Source organism: Callorhinchus milii, unplaced genomic scaffold (assembly GCF_018977255.1).
Source record: "Callorhinchus milii isolate IMCB2004 unplaced genomic scaffold, IMCB_Cmil_1.0 Scaffold8, whole genome shotgun sequence".
Lineage (NCBI taxonomy): Eukaryota > Metazoa > Chordata > Chondrichthyes > Chimaeriformes > Callorhinchidae > Callorhinchus > Callorhinchus milii.
In genome coordinates this window covers 16,252,190-16,269,691 of record NW_024704749.1, presented here as the reverse complement: position 1 = coordinate 16,269,691, position 17,502 = coordinate 16,252,190, and the positions used below count along the sequence as shown (strand labels likewise).

The 17,502-nt window shown below is 45.0% G+C and overlaps 1 protein-coding gene across 1 annotated transcript in view; it reads left to right on the top strand.

The window, feature by feature from the left end:
* Positions 1 to 10,221, top strand: part of slc27a4 (solute carrier family 27 member 4) — a 13,381-nt gene extending 3,160 nt beyond the window's left edge. The window contains exons 2-12 of the mRNA XM_042337552.1: positions 2,948 to 3,342; positions 4,115 to 4,276; positions 4,808 to 4,877; positions 5,385 to 5,476; positions 6,106 to 6,215; positions 6,968 to 7,177; positions 7,821 to 7,947; positions 8,246 to 8,383; positions 8,837 to 9,001; positions 9,530 to 9,676; positions 9,813 to 10,221. Of these exons, the coding sequence (XP_042193486.1) occupies positions 2,948 to 3,342; positions 4,115 to 4,276; positions 4,808 to 4,877; positions 5,385 to 5,476; positions 6,106 to 6,215; positions 6,968 to 7,177; positions 7,821 to 7,947; positions 8,246 to 8,383; positions 8,837 to 9,001; positions 9,530 to 9,676; positions 9,813 to 9,970 (1,774 nt within the window). The 3' untranslated portion in view covers positions 9,971 to 10,221. The remainder of the gene's footprint in view (positions 1 to 2,947; positions 3,343 to 4,114; positions 4,277 to 4,807; positions 4,878 to 5,384; positions 5,477 to 6,105; positions 6,216 to 6,967; positions 7,178 to 7,820; positions 7,948 to 8,245; positions 8,384 to 8,836; positions 9,002 to 9,529; positions 9,677 to 9,812) is intronic.
* Positions 10,222 to 17,502: the final 7,281 nt, after the last annotated feature.

The window sequence follows — 17,502 nt, the reverse complement described above, 5'->3', positions numbered from 1 at the left end:
AATATCTGGGAGACAAGTCCTTAAAATTTTGAGCCAAATCCCTTATAGGGAGGGAGGTTCCTGGCTAGACAAGTAAACTTGCTGCACAGTTATATAAGTTTGACAGAATATCCTGCTGCATTTTGCCTACAAAATCCAGTCAATCCACTTGACAGTGCTTAGCGATGTATCGACCACGTGATACGGTTCCGCATCAAATGCAAGGATTACTCTTATTCTTATGGTTCTGTCACAATGTGGCACATCCAGAATGTTTTCCAGTCTCTTTCTCTTTCAGATGCTGATCAGTCTGATTTGCATTTCCCATATATTTTTCAATACGAACACTTTGTATAGCAAGACACAAAGATACTTTGTACATAGATAAAACAACGTAGTTCTTCATTTAGAATCCACACACCCACACACACACACACACACACACACAGTCAATCAGATGACAGGAGAACGGTTTACTGTTTTAACCACAGGCAAGACTTGACCTTGCGTAGTTCCTTTTTTTATATTGCTGGAGGGACAGATGATCTTGTCCCTGACAATACAGTTTACATGTTTATTTATACAGCTCCTTTCATGTTGGGAGGACATCTCCAAGTGCTTTACCGCAGTTGGTTGTGCACCTGAGCCTGTGTGTGTGTGCGCGTGTGTGTGTGTTGGGGTCGCTGAAGAGGATGAGGGAGCACCATTAAAAGTCTTGAGACACGCTTTAAAAGTCGGCGTGTTCCTTTTACTGAGATGTAATTTCATGGGTGCCCTCCAGTGTCTAGTCCAAGCGCCATTATTCATGTGCGAGCCTTGGCCATGAGTGTCAGCAGGGTAATCGACAGGGGTGGAGGGAGGGGTAAAGGGTGCAAATCATTGCAGCCAAACCCAGATCACCAGTGCTCACCCAAAGTCTGCACTCATGCATAGCTGGTGTATCAGTTGGTTCTGCTTTTCGAGCTGCAACTTGGTTCATGAGGGGCAAAATCTGCCATTGATTTCTCATTTCTGATCGCTAACCCAGAAGGACGGCAGGATTAATCCATGCGATTCAGTGAGTGAACTATGAGGAGAGATTGCACGAGGTGGGAATGGTTACACCAGAGGAGAGGTCATGGATTACTGAAGTCTAAATTCTTAAAAAAATATAGATAAGCAGGAGTGCAGTAAGTTGTTTAAGATGACCAATATCTTGACAACAAGGGTTCATAGTCTCAAACTCACAAGGAAAATCAGGAGGCACTTTTGCTAAATGCTGAGCTTGCCAAGTTACAAGAGACCTAAGAGGGTGTGCTGACTCATTGCTTATCGTGCTCCAACAGTGCAAGGCAGCAATAAATAGCCAGTTTACATGTAGTTGTTTTACACAGTGTGGTTAACATGCTGAAGAGTTGAAGAGGGCGAGTTTTGTTTGTCACATGGGGTAGCTGAAGTTACTGAAATTAACTTACATCTCAGTAGAAGGAACACGCCGACTTTTAAAGCGTGTCTCATGGGGTAGCAGGTATCTTGACACATGTGGAAACCCATCACCATGCTTAAGGCTATCCAAACTAAATTGGAAATTCCTGAGATAGATTGTTGGACTGGAATGCACACTCTCTCCCTGGAGGGATGCATCCTGTTTACCGAAGGTAAGAAGTATAGAAGGAATTTTGGATAGGCTGTTGCTGGCACAGTGGATTTGGGGAGAGAAGGTATTTTACAATGGGAGCAGCCAAGACGAGGAATGTAAAGTTCTTTTCTGCTTCAGTGAACATGACCTGCATTGAAATTATGTATTGGGAAAGAGAACACAAGAACATAAGATGTCAGAACCAGACAATGAGGAATTGTGCTCACTGCCACACCTGGCACTGGCTGTAGTTTGAACATTTTTTGTCCTGATTATTCCTTTTAAATGAAGCCTCTTCTGTTTCCACAACGTTAGACTCCACCCTAACTCAATTACACAGCCTGGGAGCAAAGGTTTCTCGACAAGAAGATACAGTTCTTGGCAAATGGCACTGCGTTTTTGTGTTGTGAAATTCATACCCAAGTCCCATGTCCTGATCTTTAATTCAATTACTTATTAAACAAACTTGCAAATATATATAAAAATATTTCTTATCTGCCATCTGCCTGAGTAACTCATGATGATCTCTCTCTCTCCCCTCCCATCATTCTTCTCTTTTTCATATTCTCTCACCCTCTCGCTTGTTCTTCATGAGGGGAACAAGAGAGAAAAAAACTGGGGGGTTAATTATGCTACTGTTAAGAAAAAGCAATAATGCATTATGAGGGAAAAGAAAATAGTCTTGGGAAAATCTCCATAAAACGTCACAATGAGAAGCATATAGTTGCCATAGTTCAAAATGCACAGTCAATTCACTTTACAGTACGTTGTGAAGCACTTCGAGACGTCTCAACGAAGTGATAAGGCGCTATACCAAATGCAAGGATTATTATTATGATAGCTAAAAGCAATCAAATCATGGGGGAAAAAAAAACCTTTTACTTTTTGTTGAAACAAAAGCTCGCAGTGAAGCTTTCCTCAGTTGTATTGGACGCTGCTTAAGGCAACTGTTTTGAAGCTGAGCGTTACTTTGGAAATGTCACACATTCAACTGTGGTGAAGCGTCCAAACAGCTGGTCTGTGCTGAGTTTAGGTGATCTCAGCTTCAACAGCAGTTTTGGACTGCTTGCATGAGAGAGGGGAAATATCATCAGCCAGAGTTCTCGCACCTCTCCGGTTGGAATTCACGAGTCTTAACCTCAAGACCAAAATGGTCTTAAAGATATAGGTTGTGCGGAATTCTGCACATTTAGTCGCAGTTTTGGTGCAATACTGAAAAAGACTCACGGAAAAAAACAGTCACCAAATTAACCTTTGGCGCTGGTACTTCACAAAGGAAAGTGGAAAATGGAATATCTCTCTACCATCCGCTGAAATTTTAACGTCTGTTTTTCCTGCACTTTATTTCAGTGCTGCCGGCGTTCTCCTGAGGGTGAAATTAAGCGTCAAGCATCATCTAAAGCAAAACCACACCGTCCCGAAAATCTTCAGCCAAATTGTCCAGAGGCACCCCAACAAGACGGCCCTCATCTACGAGGGCACGGACACCAAGTGGAGCTTTGCGGACCTGGACGAGTATTCTAATGGAGTCGCCAACTTCTTCCACGAGCAGGGCTATCAGCCGGGGGACGTGGTGGCCATCTTCATGGAGAGCCGCAACGAGTACGTGGGACTGTGGCTGGGAATGGCCAAGATCGGCGTGGAAGCCGCTCTCATCAACTTCAACCTGCGAATGGACGCCCTCGTGCACTGCATCACCATCTCCAAGGCCAAGGCGCTGGTGTTTGGCAGCGATCTGAAGGACGGTAACTAAAAGCAGGGCTCTCGTACAATTCCGAGTTGTTTTCACGTTCCATGATTCTCCCTCCAAACCCCCCTCCCCCCCCCCATCCCATCCCATCTTTTCCCTTTGTTCGCTTTGTCCATTCAGGCTGACCTCCATTTAAGGGCATGAAGGGCACTATATAATGCAAGTTGTTTTTGTTGTGTACTTTCTGCTGTTGAGTTGGGATCATGCTATTGGAGCTTGTGGTTGAAACTGATTTTTCTTTGTATGGCCGGCTTTACATGATAGGTACAGAAACCCACCAGCCTGCTCCAGAAAGTCTCCAAATGGACCATCCTCCAGTTCCAAATAAGTAGTTTCTGTTTTATCTGGTGTGGATCCAAAAGAACAGACACATCCCACGTACCTTAATCCCAAGAGAATGTCGGTGCAGATTCGCAGGAGATCCTCAGTGCGTGTTGTTGGAGTTTAACCAGCTAACGCTGCAGCCTACCACTACACTGCACTGACCTCAGGAGAAGGCAGCAGCAGTGAGTTTGCAGGGATTACTCAGCTGGTAATGGGATTTACTATCATTAGCGGATGATACCTCCCCACAACATCCGAGGAGTTCATTCCCTGCTCATGATCCATTTCATTAACAGCCATTGCTTACAGCTCTCTCGCCTGTGGGAGAGTCGCTAATAGGTATCCCTTGTGTCCTGCTTCTTGCTTCGGATGCACTTTTTATGCCTTTTTCTGCTGCTGATGATTGTGTAACAAACGTACGCATGTGTGGTTTGCTTCGACAGCTTTGAAGGAGATCCATGAGGTGTTGGGGAAATCGGTGCAACTGTACTGCTCTGGAGAATGGGATAAGAACGTGGTTCCCCCAAGCACAAAAAACCTTGACTCCTTACTGGAACATGCTCCGAAAGGGCCACCAGTCCCTCTCCAGAACCGTGGCTTCTCAGGTATAAGAATCCCAGATAATTAATCCCTCTGTTTACCATAAGAATAATCTTTCTGATGCAGTGCCTGATCACGTCGACAAAATGTAAAGTGCAGTGACTGCATTTTTGTAGGAAAACACAGCAGCCTCTTGTGTCCAACAATCATGTCCTGCAAACAGTCACGAAGCAAGTGACCAATTTTATCTGGGGTATTGTTGGCCAGTGATAATGTGGTCAACGGAGCAGCATATCATAGCAGCATATGTATTGCCAAAGTTAACTGCCAAAATTACCGGCACGTTTCATTTACTCAGTGACAACCACCTACCCACTGTGGCTTTGGCTCGGAGGGTTAAAGACGTGTCAAGTCTTAGGCAGACTGATCACCATTAACAGTGATTTGGACTACTCGTGCCCTCAGAGCCCATTCAATTCAGTTTAGCAATTGCCCGGCTCCGCTCCTTCCCCTACGAACCTCCACCCCGCCCCACCACCACCCCGCCTGCCGAAGATGTAACGTTGACAGCTCCTATGAATATATTTGTCTTTCAGATCGACTCTTTTATATCTACACCTCAGGAACAACGGGCATGCCCAAGGCAGCTATCATCGTACACAGCAGGTACGAACCCGTGAGCCGAGCCAAGAGTTTGGGAGTGTAGCAGTGCGTACGGTTGCAGTATTTACAACAACAGCTTGCATTTATATAGCGCCATTCACGCAGGCTAGGGTCCCGGAGCTCACTTACAAGCTCATCTGCAGGGTGGAGTCTGTGTGCATCCGACGCTGCCTCAGGACCGAAAATGAATTGCTCTCGGGAGCTCCCGAATAGCTCCAGATTAACGATTGGAGAGAAAAGTGGAAGGAAAAATTCTACAATGTGGATTATAACCAATATGGCTAAAAGATCTTCCATCAATCCAGTCCCTAAGTGACTGCTTTGTGTACAGCATCTGGCAGCTGCATTTTCTTTTTATTCATCAGCCGTTGATTATTTATAACTTGATGCCATTAGAATGCTCAGTTTTGTTCCGGGTATAGGATCATCTCGAGCCATGGTTAAACTCTTGCCACTTTACAATGCAAAACCCTTAGATAGTAATTCTAAAGAGGTCCTTTGTCTCGCCAGGTATTACCGGATGGCAGCTTTGGTTTATTATGGATTCCGCATGACTGCCGACGACATTGTGTACGACTGTTTGCCTCTCTACCATTCTGCAGGTAACCTGGGGCCGGGAGTGGGACTCTGTAGTCAATAACCGGGCTTTGCTCCGGTCTGCCAAGGCCAGACAAGATCTGGGACCAGCTCAACACATTTCCTTTACTAATAGTTGAGAGTTCTTGACTCTCAAATCCTATTTCAAAGTGCCCGGTTGAAACTGTTTTGCCAATCACCCTTCAATGTCTCGCCCTCGTGATTATTATTCATTGCGGTTGGGGATTCGCCAGTGGCATCACAGCTGAACTCTGATCCGAACTTCACCAATACCCACACGTGCACAAGTCCAGCAGAGAGCCTCTAACAAACATTCAAGGGGAAACCCTGGCTGATTTTTCCCTAATCTAAAACAAGAGGGCGCTGTAGTCCCCATTGAGATCACTTAACCACATACTGAACCTGGGACCTTCCAAGTCTGTGTGTCTTCACTGCACAAGACTGTTTTCTTGTGACCAAGAACTTAACTGTGGTTCTGACTCACACGTACTCTTGGCATGCCAAACTGCGTCGATTTCCCTTTCCCCTCCGTCCCTGCTGTTGCATATAAGTGGTGATTCAACTCGTTGAACTGAACTCAAGTCCCTCACCGCCAGGACATTGCCGGCTATTAACCTGGTCTTTGGCGTTCCAGGTAACATTGTCGGAGTCGGACAGTGCCTCCTCCATGGAATGACTGTTGTGATCAGGAGAAAGTTCTCCGCCTCTCGTTTCTGGGACGACTGCATCAAGTACAAGTGCACCGTGAGTATCTGTTGTGGGGAATACTCTGTTGTGCCTGAGAACCAGTCCATCAAGTCAGCTTCTCGGGGATACCCTTATGTCACAGAGCGAAGGGACTCTGGCCTCAGCCTGTGGCTCCCCACACAGTTAGCTCTTGAATTTGTTATTTCCATTGTAGGAAATTCCCCACATCCTGGAGACAAGACCTCAGGATGTAGGGGAGAAGTACTAACTAGATTTTGTTGTTCAGCCGGGTGTCTGACACATGCAGAAACCCACCATCATGCTTTAGAGTCTCAAAACCAAGCTGAGATTTCCATGCATGTCACTCACACATTGAAATTACAGAGATAGATTGTCGGAATGCAATGCGTACTCTCTCCCTGGAGGGACATACCCTGCTCACCCAATTCTGGAAAGTATTAGGTGCAGGCTGGCAAGAGCCAAGGCTTGGGGACCCCCAGAGAGTGTGTGCGTTTAGGATACTGCTGGAATAGCAGGTGATTGGGATGAACCCAAGCACCAAACTACAGGCTCAATATTCCTAATGACTAGTACCATTTGAGCTCCTTGATAGTATTGAGGGTAAAGGTACCGTCCATTGCTTGGGGCTACAGTGATGCTGAGCACTTCTCCTGTGTTGGGGTAGGCATCCAATAAGCCAAGGTTTCCCTACTTAATCATGAATAAAGTGGTTTCAGGCGGGGAAAAACTGGTGGTAAAACAAGTGTTCGAAGGATTGAAGAGTCCTGTGTTTTCTGTTTGTTACGCAGATTATTCAGTACATCGGGGAGATCTGCCGCTATCTGCTGAGCCAGCCGCACCGAGACGTGGAGCGACTGCATAACGTCCGCATGGCGCTGGGGAATGGACTGCGTCCGTCCATCTGGGGAGACTTCACCTCCCGCTTCCACGTCCCACAAGTGGCCGAGTTCTACGGAGCCACGGAATGCAACTGCAGCCTGGGCAACTTCAACAACAAGGTGCACAGAGCTGGGTGAGAAAGGTGGGAGGTGAAACAGATCAGCCAGGGTTCCTGTCCCGAGTTGTCCAGTGATGTCCTACTGTTTGCTAATTAACCTGTCTTGTCGCTGATCTGGGAGTGCTAGCTAGCGAACAGTGTGGAGGGAGTTCTACTTTGCCTGTCACCTTAACTGTGGCTGACCTGGGGGCGCTGGTTGGAAACAGTGTGGAGACAAATTTACTCTGTATCTAACCAATGCTGCACATGTCCAAAAAGCGCTCTGAGACACGTTCTGGCGTGAAGGCCGCTACATAAATGCAAATTGTCGTTGTTGATTAGAAAAGTGCAGAACAAGCTTTATTCTGTATATAACCTGCAGCTAATCTGGGAGGGCTGGATGGAACAGTGCGGAGGAAGCAGTATATCTGTGGTTCTGTAGATTGAGCCACAGCTTGGTGCAGTACAGAAACCGGTATCTGTTACGCATCACAGAGAGAAAGGACCTTTTTTTGCATGTTTTTTTGCTTCATATTCCTTTCGGGCTCATAGCTGTATTTATAAATGGATTTCAATTCCAAATTTTCTTTCACTTTACTCTGAAACATGATGGAATATTGTAAATTTTAAATATCGTAAATCGGTCGTCTGCCGATTGCTTTCAGGACGGGGCCTGTGGGTTTAACAGTCGCATCCTGCCCCACTTCTACCCCATCCGACTGGTACGAGTGGATGAGGACACGATGGAACTGATCCGAGGGTCTGACGGTGTCTGCATTCCCTGTCAACCAGGTATTCCAGGTCCATCAGTGGCCGTGCTTTCAGCCACTATGCTCAGAACGCCCTCCCTCAATCCCTCCGCCTTGCTCCCTCCCTCCTTTCAAATCCCATCTAGGCACCTTCCTTTTTGATCGTGCTTACAGTCATCTCCCCCCTCCCTTTCCCCTCTAACCCTGGCTCAGGGTCAGACTCCGCCACTGTCAAACACTCCGGGACTCTACCCCGCGTGAAGGGTGCTATATAAATGCAAGTTGTTGTTGTTGTCTCTAACCTTCAAAGACTATAAACATCTCTCCGCTGCTCCTCTCAGGTGAGCCGGGTCAGTTGGTCGGTCGGATTGTCCAGAACGACCCTCTGCGCAGGTTTGATGGTTACATCAACGAGACGGCCACAAGCAAAAAGATCGCTCACGATGTCTTCAAGAAGGGAGACATGGCCTACCTCTCGGGTAAGAAAGACTTGGCGTTCACCAGAGATTCCTGACCCAGATCTTCCAGGAGCAATTGTAGCTCCATGTTCTGTCCTGGCTGAGACCAGCCAACAAACAGCGCGGAGCAGGGAGTTGAACCTGGGACCTTCTCATTTATCTGGCTCAGTCCTGCTCCCTGGTGGGCCTAGTGGCCTCTACTATCAGTGGCACCGTTTCATTCATTACCTGATGTTTAACGAAGAAAAATGTCATATGCAGTCGTTGGAAACTAACACAATAAGCCATTTGGCTCATTAAGCTAGTCGCTGCAGGTTTTAACTCCCTCACTGGAGCTAATCTCAGTTATGGTCAACACCAATGTATTCCGACTCACACTCACACTGGACATGGTTCACTGAAACACACACGATTCAGCAGAAGCTGAGCTGGTTCTGGTTTCTGATGTTCTCTTCTTTTTCTCCCCGTGTCCAGGTGACGTGCTGGTGATGGACGATTGTGGCTACATGTACTTCAGGGACCGCACTGGAGACACATTCCGCTGGAAAGGTGAAAACGTGTCGACGACGGAGCTGGAGGGAACGCTGAGCCGAATCCTCGACATGGCTGATGTTGTGGTGTATGGGGTGGACGTGCCAGGTATGTGTTATAGTGCTCTGAGGTCTGAGCGTGTGTTTGTGTGTGTGAGAGAGATTATTAACGGCTGTCCTGTGCCGTTTTAGCTTCAGAGCACAGGTTAATTCCTATGGAACACTGCCTTAGGGAGGTCTCCACAGTGCTTCACACAGCTGTAGATAAATATAACTACAATGACTTCCTTCCTTCCAAAAGGAGGCTTTACTTTAGCATTGGAGAGGATACAGAGAAGCACAACAAGGATGATTCCTGGACAGGATTTAAAATTTGTTTTGCGCACAAAATATACAGTCAATTCACTTCAGTTTATTCTGCGAAGCGCTTTGAGGCTTCATAAGGCGCTATATCCATTGCAAGTATTATTATAAACTCTAATTTATCAAGTGACACTCCCAGATCTGGACTTGTGGTTGGAGAATTAAGTTGTTTCTACCCGGTTCAGAGGATGACTGCGGAGCGTAACTTCTCTGGCGCTTGTCGATGTTCTCAGAGGATTGTCACTTTCATTCTGTTCATTCATTTTCATTCCAGGTGTGGAAGGGAAAGCTGGCATGGCAGCCGTGGCAGACCCCAACCAGACTGTGGACTTGGAGAGGTTCTACAGAGATCTAGAAAAGGCCCTGCCTTCGTACGCTCGCCCTGTCTTCCTGAGGATACTGCCCGAAGTCAGCAAGACAGGTACAGACGCTCAGAGATTCGAGAAGATACTCGCTTGCAGATACGCGAGAGAGAGAGAGAAAGCTAGTGCGCATTTTGACTACGTGCGTTCATGACTCCAGATTAAACAGTTGAACGTGTCCTCCTTTATTCCCAGCAACGTTCAAATTCCAGAAGACAGAGATGAAAAAAGAGGGATTTGACCCAACGCTTGTGCCAGACAGGCTCTACCTCCTCGATCAACAGCAAGGGAGATACGTCAAACTGGACAAAGAGCTCTTCATTAGCATCCAATCAGGAAGGCGGAAGCTGTGATTTAAACATATCTGTTTTAAAAATATATCTTACCTCATTCTTAACGCTGTCACTTACCCTAAGGAAAGGCAAGGATTGCGAAAAGGATCAATTAATTCCATTTTTGTTATTTGCCAGGTTTTGCATGTACAGCAATTTCAAAGGATGTTGGTTATTTTTCTTTCAAGTTTATTATGACGATTTTGTTAATAATTTATGAAGAGTTTATTACGATTTTGCACAAGAAACAATTATAACTTAATTTTTATTCGCTCCTCTGCCTGGCTGTCAGTTTTTGGGAGAATGGATTCCAACATTGTTCTCATTCAAACCAATTCCAACCCATCGCACTTAAACTGCAGCAACTCAAAAGCATTGGAAACATCTTCCCCCAATGGCAGAGTGAGTTAAGTCACTGTGTAACTGAGCCGAACAGACAGAAGGTCCCTGATCTGTCAGGTGTATTGCAGCAAGGAAAAGTGTGTGAGGGGTGGGGGGTTGAATCAGCATGGATTGCTGCTTCTAGGTCAATGCCCAATGACTAAGGTGGCTTCCGGAGCTGGGCATTGCAGAGTTTAACCCAGTTGCACCAGAGACAAGGCATGTCACAGCTGTAAGAAGCACAGATCTCCTCTGCCCATATTCTCTCCTACTGAGGCTCTGCGCATCTATCCTCATCCGGCTCCCTTGGCTCCCTGTCCCCCAACAGACTTAACTTAAAGCACCTTGTGGCTTATTTCACATTGGGAAAGCATCTGAAAACGTTTCACAAAGACTCGGCGCGTGGTGCGATGGGTTTTTAGCATCAAGGGGCTGAGACAGGAAAGTACATCATCCACTCCAGCAATGGATATCAGAATTATACCACTCAAGATAAAATCTAAAGCTCGGGAAGTCATCACTGCCGGTTTGACGTCTCAAAACTGCAGGAATCTCTACCCTACTGCACCAAACAAGCAATACCCAAACACTGCCACTCGGCGGCGGTCTGGAGACAGAATTGGAACAACAGTGAATTTTTTCACTCGCCAACCTTTTTCTTCCATTAATTTTGTGGGAAATTAAAAAAAAAATCAATAGTCACAAGAGTCTTTAAACATGGGATCAGTGGATTTTTGTGTTCACGTTAAGAGGTCTGATAATGGCCTGTGAAATACAGATTAAAGCAGAGCAGGTAGTAAAAATAGAAGCCACATGTAAGAAATAAACACGGTGTCTTGCTTATTTACAGCACCCCATCAAGTCAAAACATCATAAAGCATTTCACAGGTAGTTACTGTTAAGTTCAGTGACCGATCTTGTCAGCCCCACTGATGCAATGGAACTCGGCAAGGAGAACTTCACTGACCTTTCCCAATCACACGAACCAGCAATAAACCCAGGAAAAGTGGAATCCTGGGCCACATTCCCAATCAGTTCAGTTCAGATTTTCTACTCACGAAGTATGGTGTAGCCGTCGTTCAAGATTCCATGGCATTGTTCGGGAGGGATGGTGCAGAGGGAAGTTCACTCTGTCTGACTGGTGCTGCACCTGACCCAGGTGTGTTGGCTAACAATCACTCTGATTAATATGTCATGCAACTCAGTTAGTGCGAACTTGCTGTGCGACAATGACTGCCATGTTTGCCTTGCAATCCTATGAACTGCTTTGAAATGTCCTCTGATGTGAGAGGCGCCGTATCAAATCCAAGTTCTTGCATTTGATGTTGCGCTTTTCACGTCGGGAGGACAGGATTTACAGTAAAATAGATTTACAGTGTCCGACAAAAAAAATGATGTCTGTGTGTAAGTGTGGATAACGTTGGCTGACAATGGGAACTGCCTGAGGTGTGATGCATCCCACAGTTGAATAGTCTGCTGATACTCACTGTCTGGGCTGACGTGTGTGGAACAGAGTCTACATAGGGGTATGAGCCACTGCAAACTGAGTCAGCATCAGTGAGTACCTTCAGCTTCGGAGTAGGGGGAGCATATCGACAATAATTATTCATTTAACGTAACAAAGCCCCAGTGCAAAGATTTAAAGTGAATTAAGGCTCTAATCGAGAGTGTTGTTAATAATTAATACTTTAATAGTTTGGGGGAGCCCTGGTGGGCTGGCACTTCTGAATAATTTACTGAGTGTATCTGCCTGAAGTTGCTTCAACTGCTGAATACCAATGTGGTTTGGGTGTTATCGCGTTCTGTTACCACCAGAGGGCAGCATTCACTGACAAAAAAAACAACAACCTGACTCTCCCTCCAGTATAAAGCCTCAAAGCGCTTCACTGTTTATAATAATAATAATAATAATAATCCTCCCATTTGATATATATATAGTGGTTTTCACGTCTTCTCGACGTCTCAAAGCGCTTCACGGAATAGACTGTAAAGTGAAATGACTGTACATTTGTGGGCGAAACGCGGCGGCCAATTGCGCACAGCGGCGTCTGCCCCACAAACAGCCGTGGATTGAAAATGACCAATTTATTATTGTTTTGGGTTTTGGAGGGATTATTATTAGGCTCTGTGTGGAGTAAGGAAACTTGCCCAAGGTCTCGCCCTCTGCCTGGAATTGAACTCAGGTCTCTCGCTTGCAAAGCGAGTGCTCTAACCACTGAGCTACAGGACTCTTGTGTTTGACACACAAACACTCTTTCATTGATTTAAATTGGCATTTTTTTCCACATTCTGAAGTTGTTTTCTCTCCTCTCCCTGGCAATTGAGAGTTGAGTTATGTTGGACTACAGGTCTGTTGCCTGTGATCTCAGGGTAATGATAATAATAATAATGATAACAATAATCCTTGCATTTGATGCAGCGCCCTATCACGTCTTCGAGACGTCTCAAAGCGCTTCACAGAATATACTGTAAAGCGAATTGTCTGTGTATTTGGTGGGTGAAACGCGGCAGCCAATTGCTCACAGCAGCGTCCCCACAAACAGCCGTGGGTTGAACGACCACATTATTATTTTTTATTATTATCATTATTCAATTTCCGACCACAGACGGTGAAAATGAATCCTCGTCCTTTTCCAAAGTCATAGTCCAAGCGCAGGATGTTTCTCTGACTGCAAACGACAGCACGGTGGCCTTGCGGACGGATGGCTTTATTTCACAGCACATTTCATCTGCAATTTCATGCACTGAAGCCTCCTCACTGAGCTGATGCATATATCTGTACACCTGGGGCTGCCTGAAGACAGGAGGTGCCGTAAAACTGCATTGAAAGCTTCCTGGTTTGGAGCCAGTGTCAGTGGTTTACAGCAACACATTCATTGAGCTCTGCTGAGACGGACTGCCTATTGGTGACGAACTGTTTTTTTTTACTGATGTTCAGGTTTTTTTACAGTTGGCTTAGCCTCAGATTCCCCAAAGCAAGTCTTTTCTTTTAGATTCTGTATTTTATCTCATGCACAACCATCGTTCAGATGAAACATTAAACCAAGGTCCCATCTATCTGTTTGGGTGGATGTTAAATATGAATTTATGGATTCTGCTTCAACAACAAGTGTGTGTTCAGAGAATTTCACCTTTTGTAAAGTATTTTCTTCTAACCCCCCCTTTAATTCTTTTTCCCTCGCTTCTCTTAAGTGTGACTCAACGACAAGTGCAAAATAATCTATTACTATTCATCCTTTCATAACCTTTCATAATCTTGAAAGCTTTGATCAAGTCAAGCCTTAGTCTTCCTTCTCAGCTCTATTGAAAAAAAGCCCTAACCTTACACTTCAGAAGCAATGAAATCCCAACGAAGGCATTTGTTATCTTAAAAAAATGAAGATTGCACAGGAATGTGGAAAGTACAGTCTTATTTTGGAAGCACACTTCGAAAGATTTGGGAAATAAGAGCTGATGAATTAAGACTGTTATTCGGAATTCAGGCTGATCTTTCATTTTAAGACAACAACAATCCTTGAATTTGCTGTAGCTCCTTTAACTTTGGGAGGACACCTCAAAGCGCTTCACGGGGTTTATTGTGGAGTGACCGTATTCGTAGGTGAACACGCAGCCCAATGTCCCACAAACAGGCATGAAACGAACAAACTATTTGATTTGGGGGGATTGCTGGTCAGGACATGGGGAGAAATTCCTTCTCCGCACATGTGCTTACAGAATGAGACTCAGTGAGATTTCAGACCTCTGACAATTATTGAGCTTCTGTCAAGAACACACAGCCTCAAAACATTATCCTTCCACAGGCTGCGCCTCCTAAACATATACTCTCTACTTGCTGAGGTCGCTCAACATCATTCTCCTGGACCCATAAAAATAATATGTTTTTAAAATACTCCAGGTTAAGTGGTTTTATTTTAAGTCTTTGGGGCTGATTTGCTTTAATTAAAGTACAATTCATTGTGAATACAAGAGGCTCCTACAGAGCAGCTTCCTGTATTTTGAAAGACTAGTGGTGTCACTCGGAGTTCTAAGGCCTCTATAATCCTTTATTTTTATTCACTTTAACCTAGGCAAAGCGACAGGGTCAGTTTAGGGCTCCTGCATGCTTTACAATCAATTAGCACATGAATAGGAGCCTGCAAATGGTTCAACACTCTGACACAAACCCATGGGCTGCAATCTGCAAGTCAAATGACTCCTGGGATGTGTCCTGAGAAAAACTCTCCCAAGAGAGATTTTTTTTCCCCCCGTGGCTTATGGTTAGGATCAACAGGAAAAAATCTGGTTCTTTTCCCACAGATCCAATGGAGATTATTCCCGATATTGCCAATGAGTCTCCTTTTATGTCTCCAAACATTTTTCCAAGTGAACTACAATGAAAATAAACCAGGGTTCTGCGATTTGAATGTCATTATTTATGTCTCTTTTCTTCCTCCTTCAAATTTTTCTCTCTTTAAAGCATTGGCTCATGCTGGGATACAGTTCCAGAGAAACTTTTTGCCCTCTGATGTGTTGTCTAAATGCCCATTTTCATGTGTAAGCCCAGACAACAAAAATCAGCAGGCTGTTCGGTCAAGACTGATTTGTCCTTTCTTGATATCAACAAATATACATTTTCTTGTGTGTGTGTGTGTGTGTGTTGGAGGGTCATCGGATAGCAATGAGGAACAGGAAAACTTTTGCTAATCTGTTCCAAAGCTTTATTGTTGGCTCAATATTGTTGGCTCAATATTGTTGGCTCAATATTGTTGGCTCAATATTGTTGGGTTTGAAATTGAAAAAATTGAAATTGAAAAAATGTAACCCTTTGGAACTCTTCTACCTCAACCCTCCCCGTCCTCAACCCCTCCTGATCCCAACCACCAGCTCAGGTGCGCATCCCTGACTGTCCAGCGCCTTGGGACACCCTCCTGACGTGAAAGGCACTATACAAATGTAATTTGATACTGTTCTTCTTTCTCTGTCTGCTTAATTTCACATTGGATAATGGCTTCACCGAACAAGTCAGGAAGGTGGTGTTGGGAGGAATAGTAACTTGCTTCTTATGGCAAATGGGCATTGCATTAATTTAGAATAATGAACATTTACAATATTTTCTGTGAAGCGCTTTGTGAAGCCTCAACAATGTGACAAGGCAAATATGCTATATCAAATGCAAGGATTCTTATTAGTTATTATTATTAGGAACTCGGGAAATCATACAGGATTCTTGTGTTTCTCTGCCCCAACACTGAATCCAGGTTTGAACCAACTCCTCTTCAGGTCTCATTCCAAAACACGAGTGAAATCTCTTTCTGGGAAAATTCTCACGTTCCTATTTCCTCTTGCAATTGCTCAAATGCTGCTTGTTCCTAACACACACACACACATACACACGTGCAATGCTTAAAAGCTATTCTTGTTAAAAGAATATGTTGCAAAATGAAAAAAAATAACTCAGCTTAGCTTATAGTTCTGTTTCTAAAGACACCACCCAACGCAAATCACGACCATTGACTAGAAAAATTCCACGATCGATGTTCGGTCTGAGTCAGGTGATTTCATCCAAGGCAGCAGCTAAGAGTTCTACAAATAATTGGTGTCAGGCTGATCCAGTTGGTAGCATTCTCGCCTCTGAGTCAGAGGTTCTGGATCCAAGCCAGGACTATTAGCTCATTATCTTGGCTAACACCCCAATGAAACACTGCATTGTTGGAGGTGCCATTCTTCCGACGAGACGTTAAACCGAGATCCAATCTCCTTGTTCATGTGGATGCTAAAGATCCCATGGCACTTTGTAAAAAGAATTTCTCCCAGACACCCGGCCAAAAGACCCCATCTAAACCCAATAGTCATTCACTTCATGACTGTCGGTGGTGGGATGCTGTTGCGTAATGTGTGTAAATTGGCTTCTATGATCACCCAGAAAACACTTGACCGTAAAACCCTACGATAAGCTTTGAGATCTATATCAAGCGCAAGTATTATCTCAATCTCGCCTGTTGGGGAATGGTGGGTTGGGGTGGGTGGTTAGAGAATTCATGCCCTGTTTCTGATCCTAACTACAACAACAACAACAAGATTCCATTTATAGAGCACCTTTCACTTCGGGAGGACGTCCCAAGGCGCTGGACAGTTGGGTCAAGACCCGAAGGGGGAAATGGTCAGGGTGAGGGGAGGGAAGGCAGGGAGCGAGGAGGGGGTATCCCATGGCACTTTTCGAAATGAACTTGTTGAGCTGAAAATAGTTTTGAATTTAAAATAAAATATTTTGATAAAAAGGTTAAAGAGACAGCTTTTGAGTTCCAATAACTCAAAACATATACACAAAATAAAAGCTTTAATATGTTATGATGCCCTTGCAGTACTAAGTTATTATTATGCAGTACTAAGTTATTATTATGCAGTATTAAGTTATTATTATGCAGTACTAAGTTATTATTATGCAGTATTAAGTTACTATTATTATGCAGTATTAAGTTATTATAATAATAATATTCCTTGCATTTGATATAGAGCTTTCTCACACCTTCGAGGCGACAACAACAACTTGGATTTATAAAGCGCCCTCCACGCCAGATGTGTCTCAGAGCGCTTTAAAGTAACGGATCCCGGGGCCGAGCCAGGGGGAAAGGGAGGGGGAGGGGGAGGAAGGTGATCAAAGGTGTGGTCGAAAAGAAAGGTCTTCAGCAGAGACCTGAAAATGGGAAGGGAGGGATCGAGATAAAGGGAGTGAGGAAGGCAGTTCCAGAGTCTCGGGGCATAGTGGCTGAAGGCACGGCCGCCGAGGGTGGAGCGGAGGATTCAGGAGACAAGGAGGAGGCCAGACCCAGAGGACCGGAGGCAACGGGTACTGTTTTGAGGAGAGAAGAGGTCAGAGAGGTCGGGAGGCGCAGAGAAGTGCAGGGACTTGAATACGAGGGTGAAGATCTTGAAATCGATCCTCTCTGGGACAGGCAGCCAGTGCAGTCTGGCCAGGACTGGGGGGATCGGGGAATGGAGTTTAGTGCGGGTGAGAATGTGGGCGGCAGAGTTTTGAATGATTTGGATTTTATGGATGGTAGTGGATGGGAGATCGGCGAGGAGGGCGTTAGAGTAGTCCAACCGAGAGGTGACAAAGGCATGGACCAGGGTGATGGTGATGGTGTTGGTGATGGTGTTGGTGCTGATGGTGCTGATGGTGTTGGTGTTGGTGC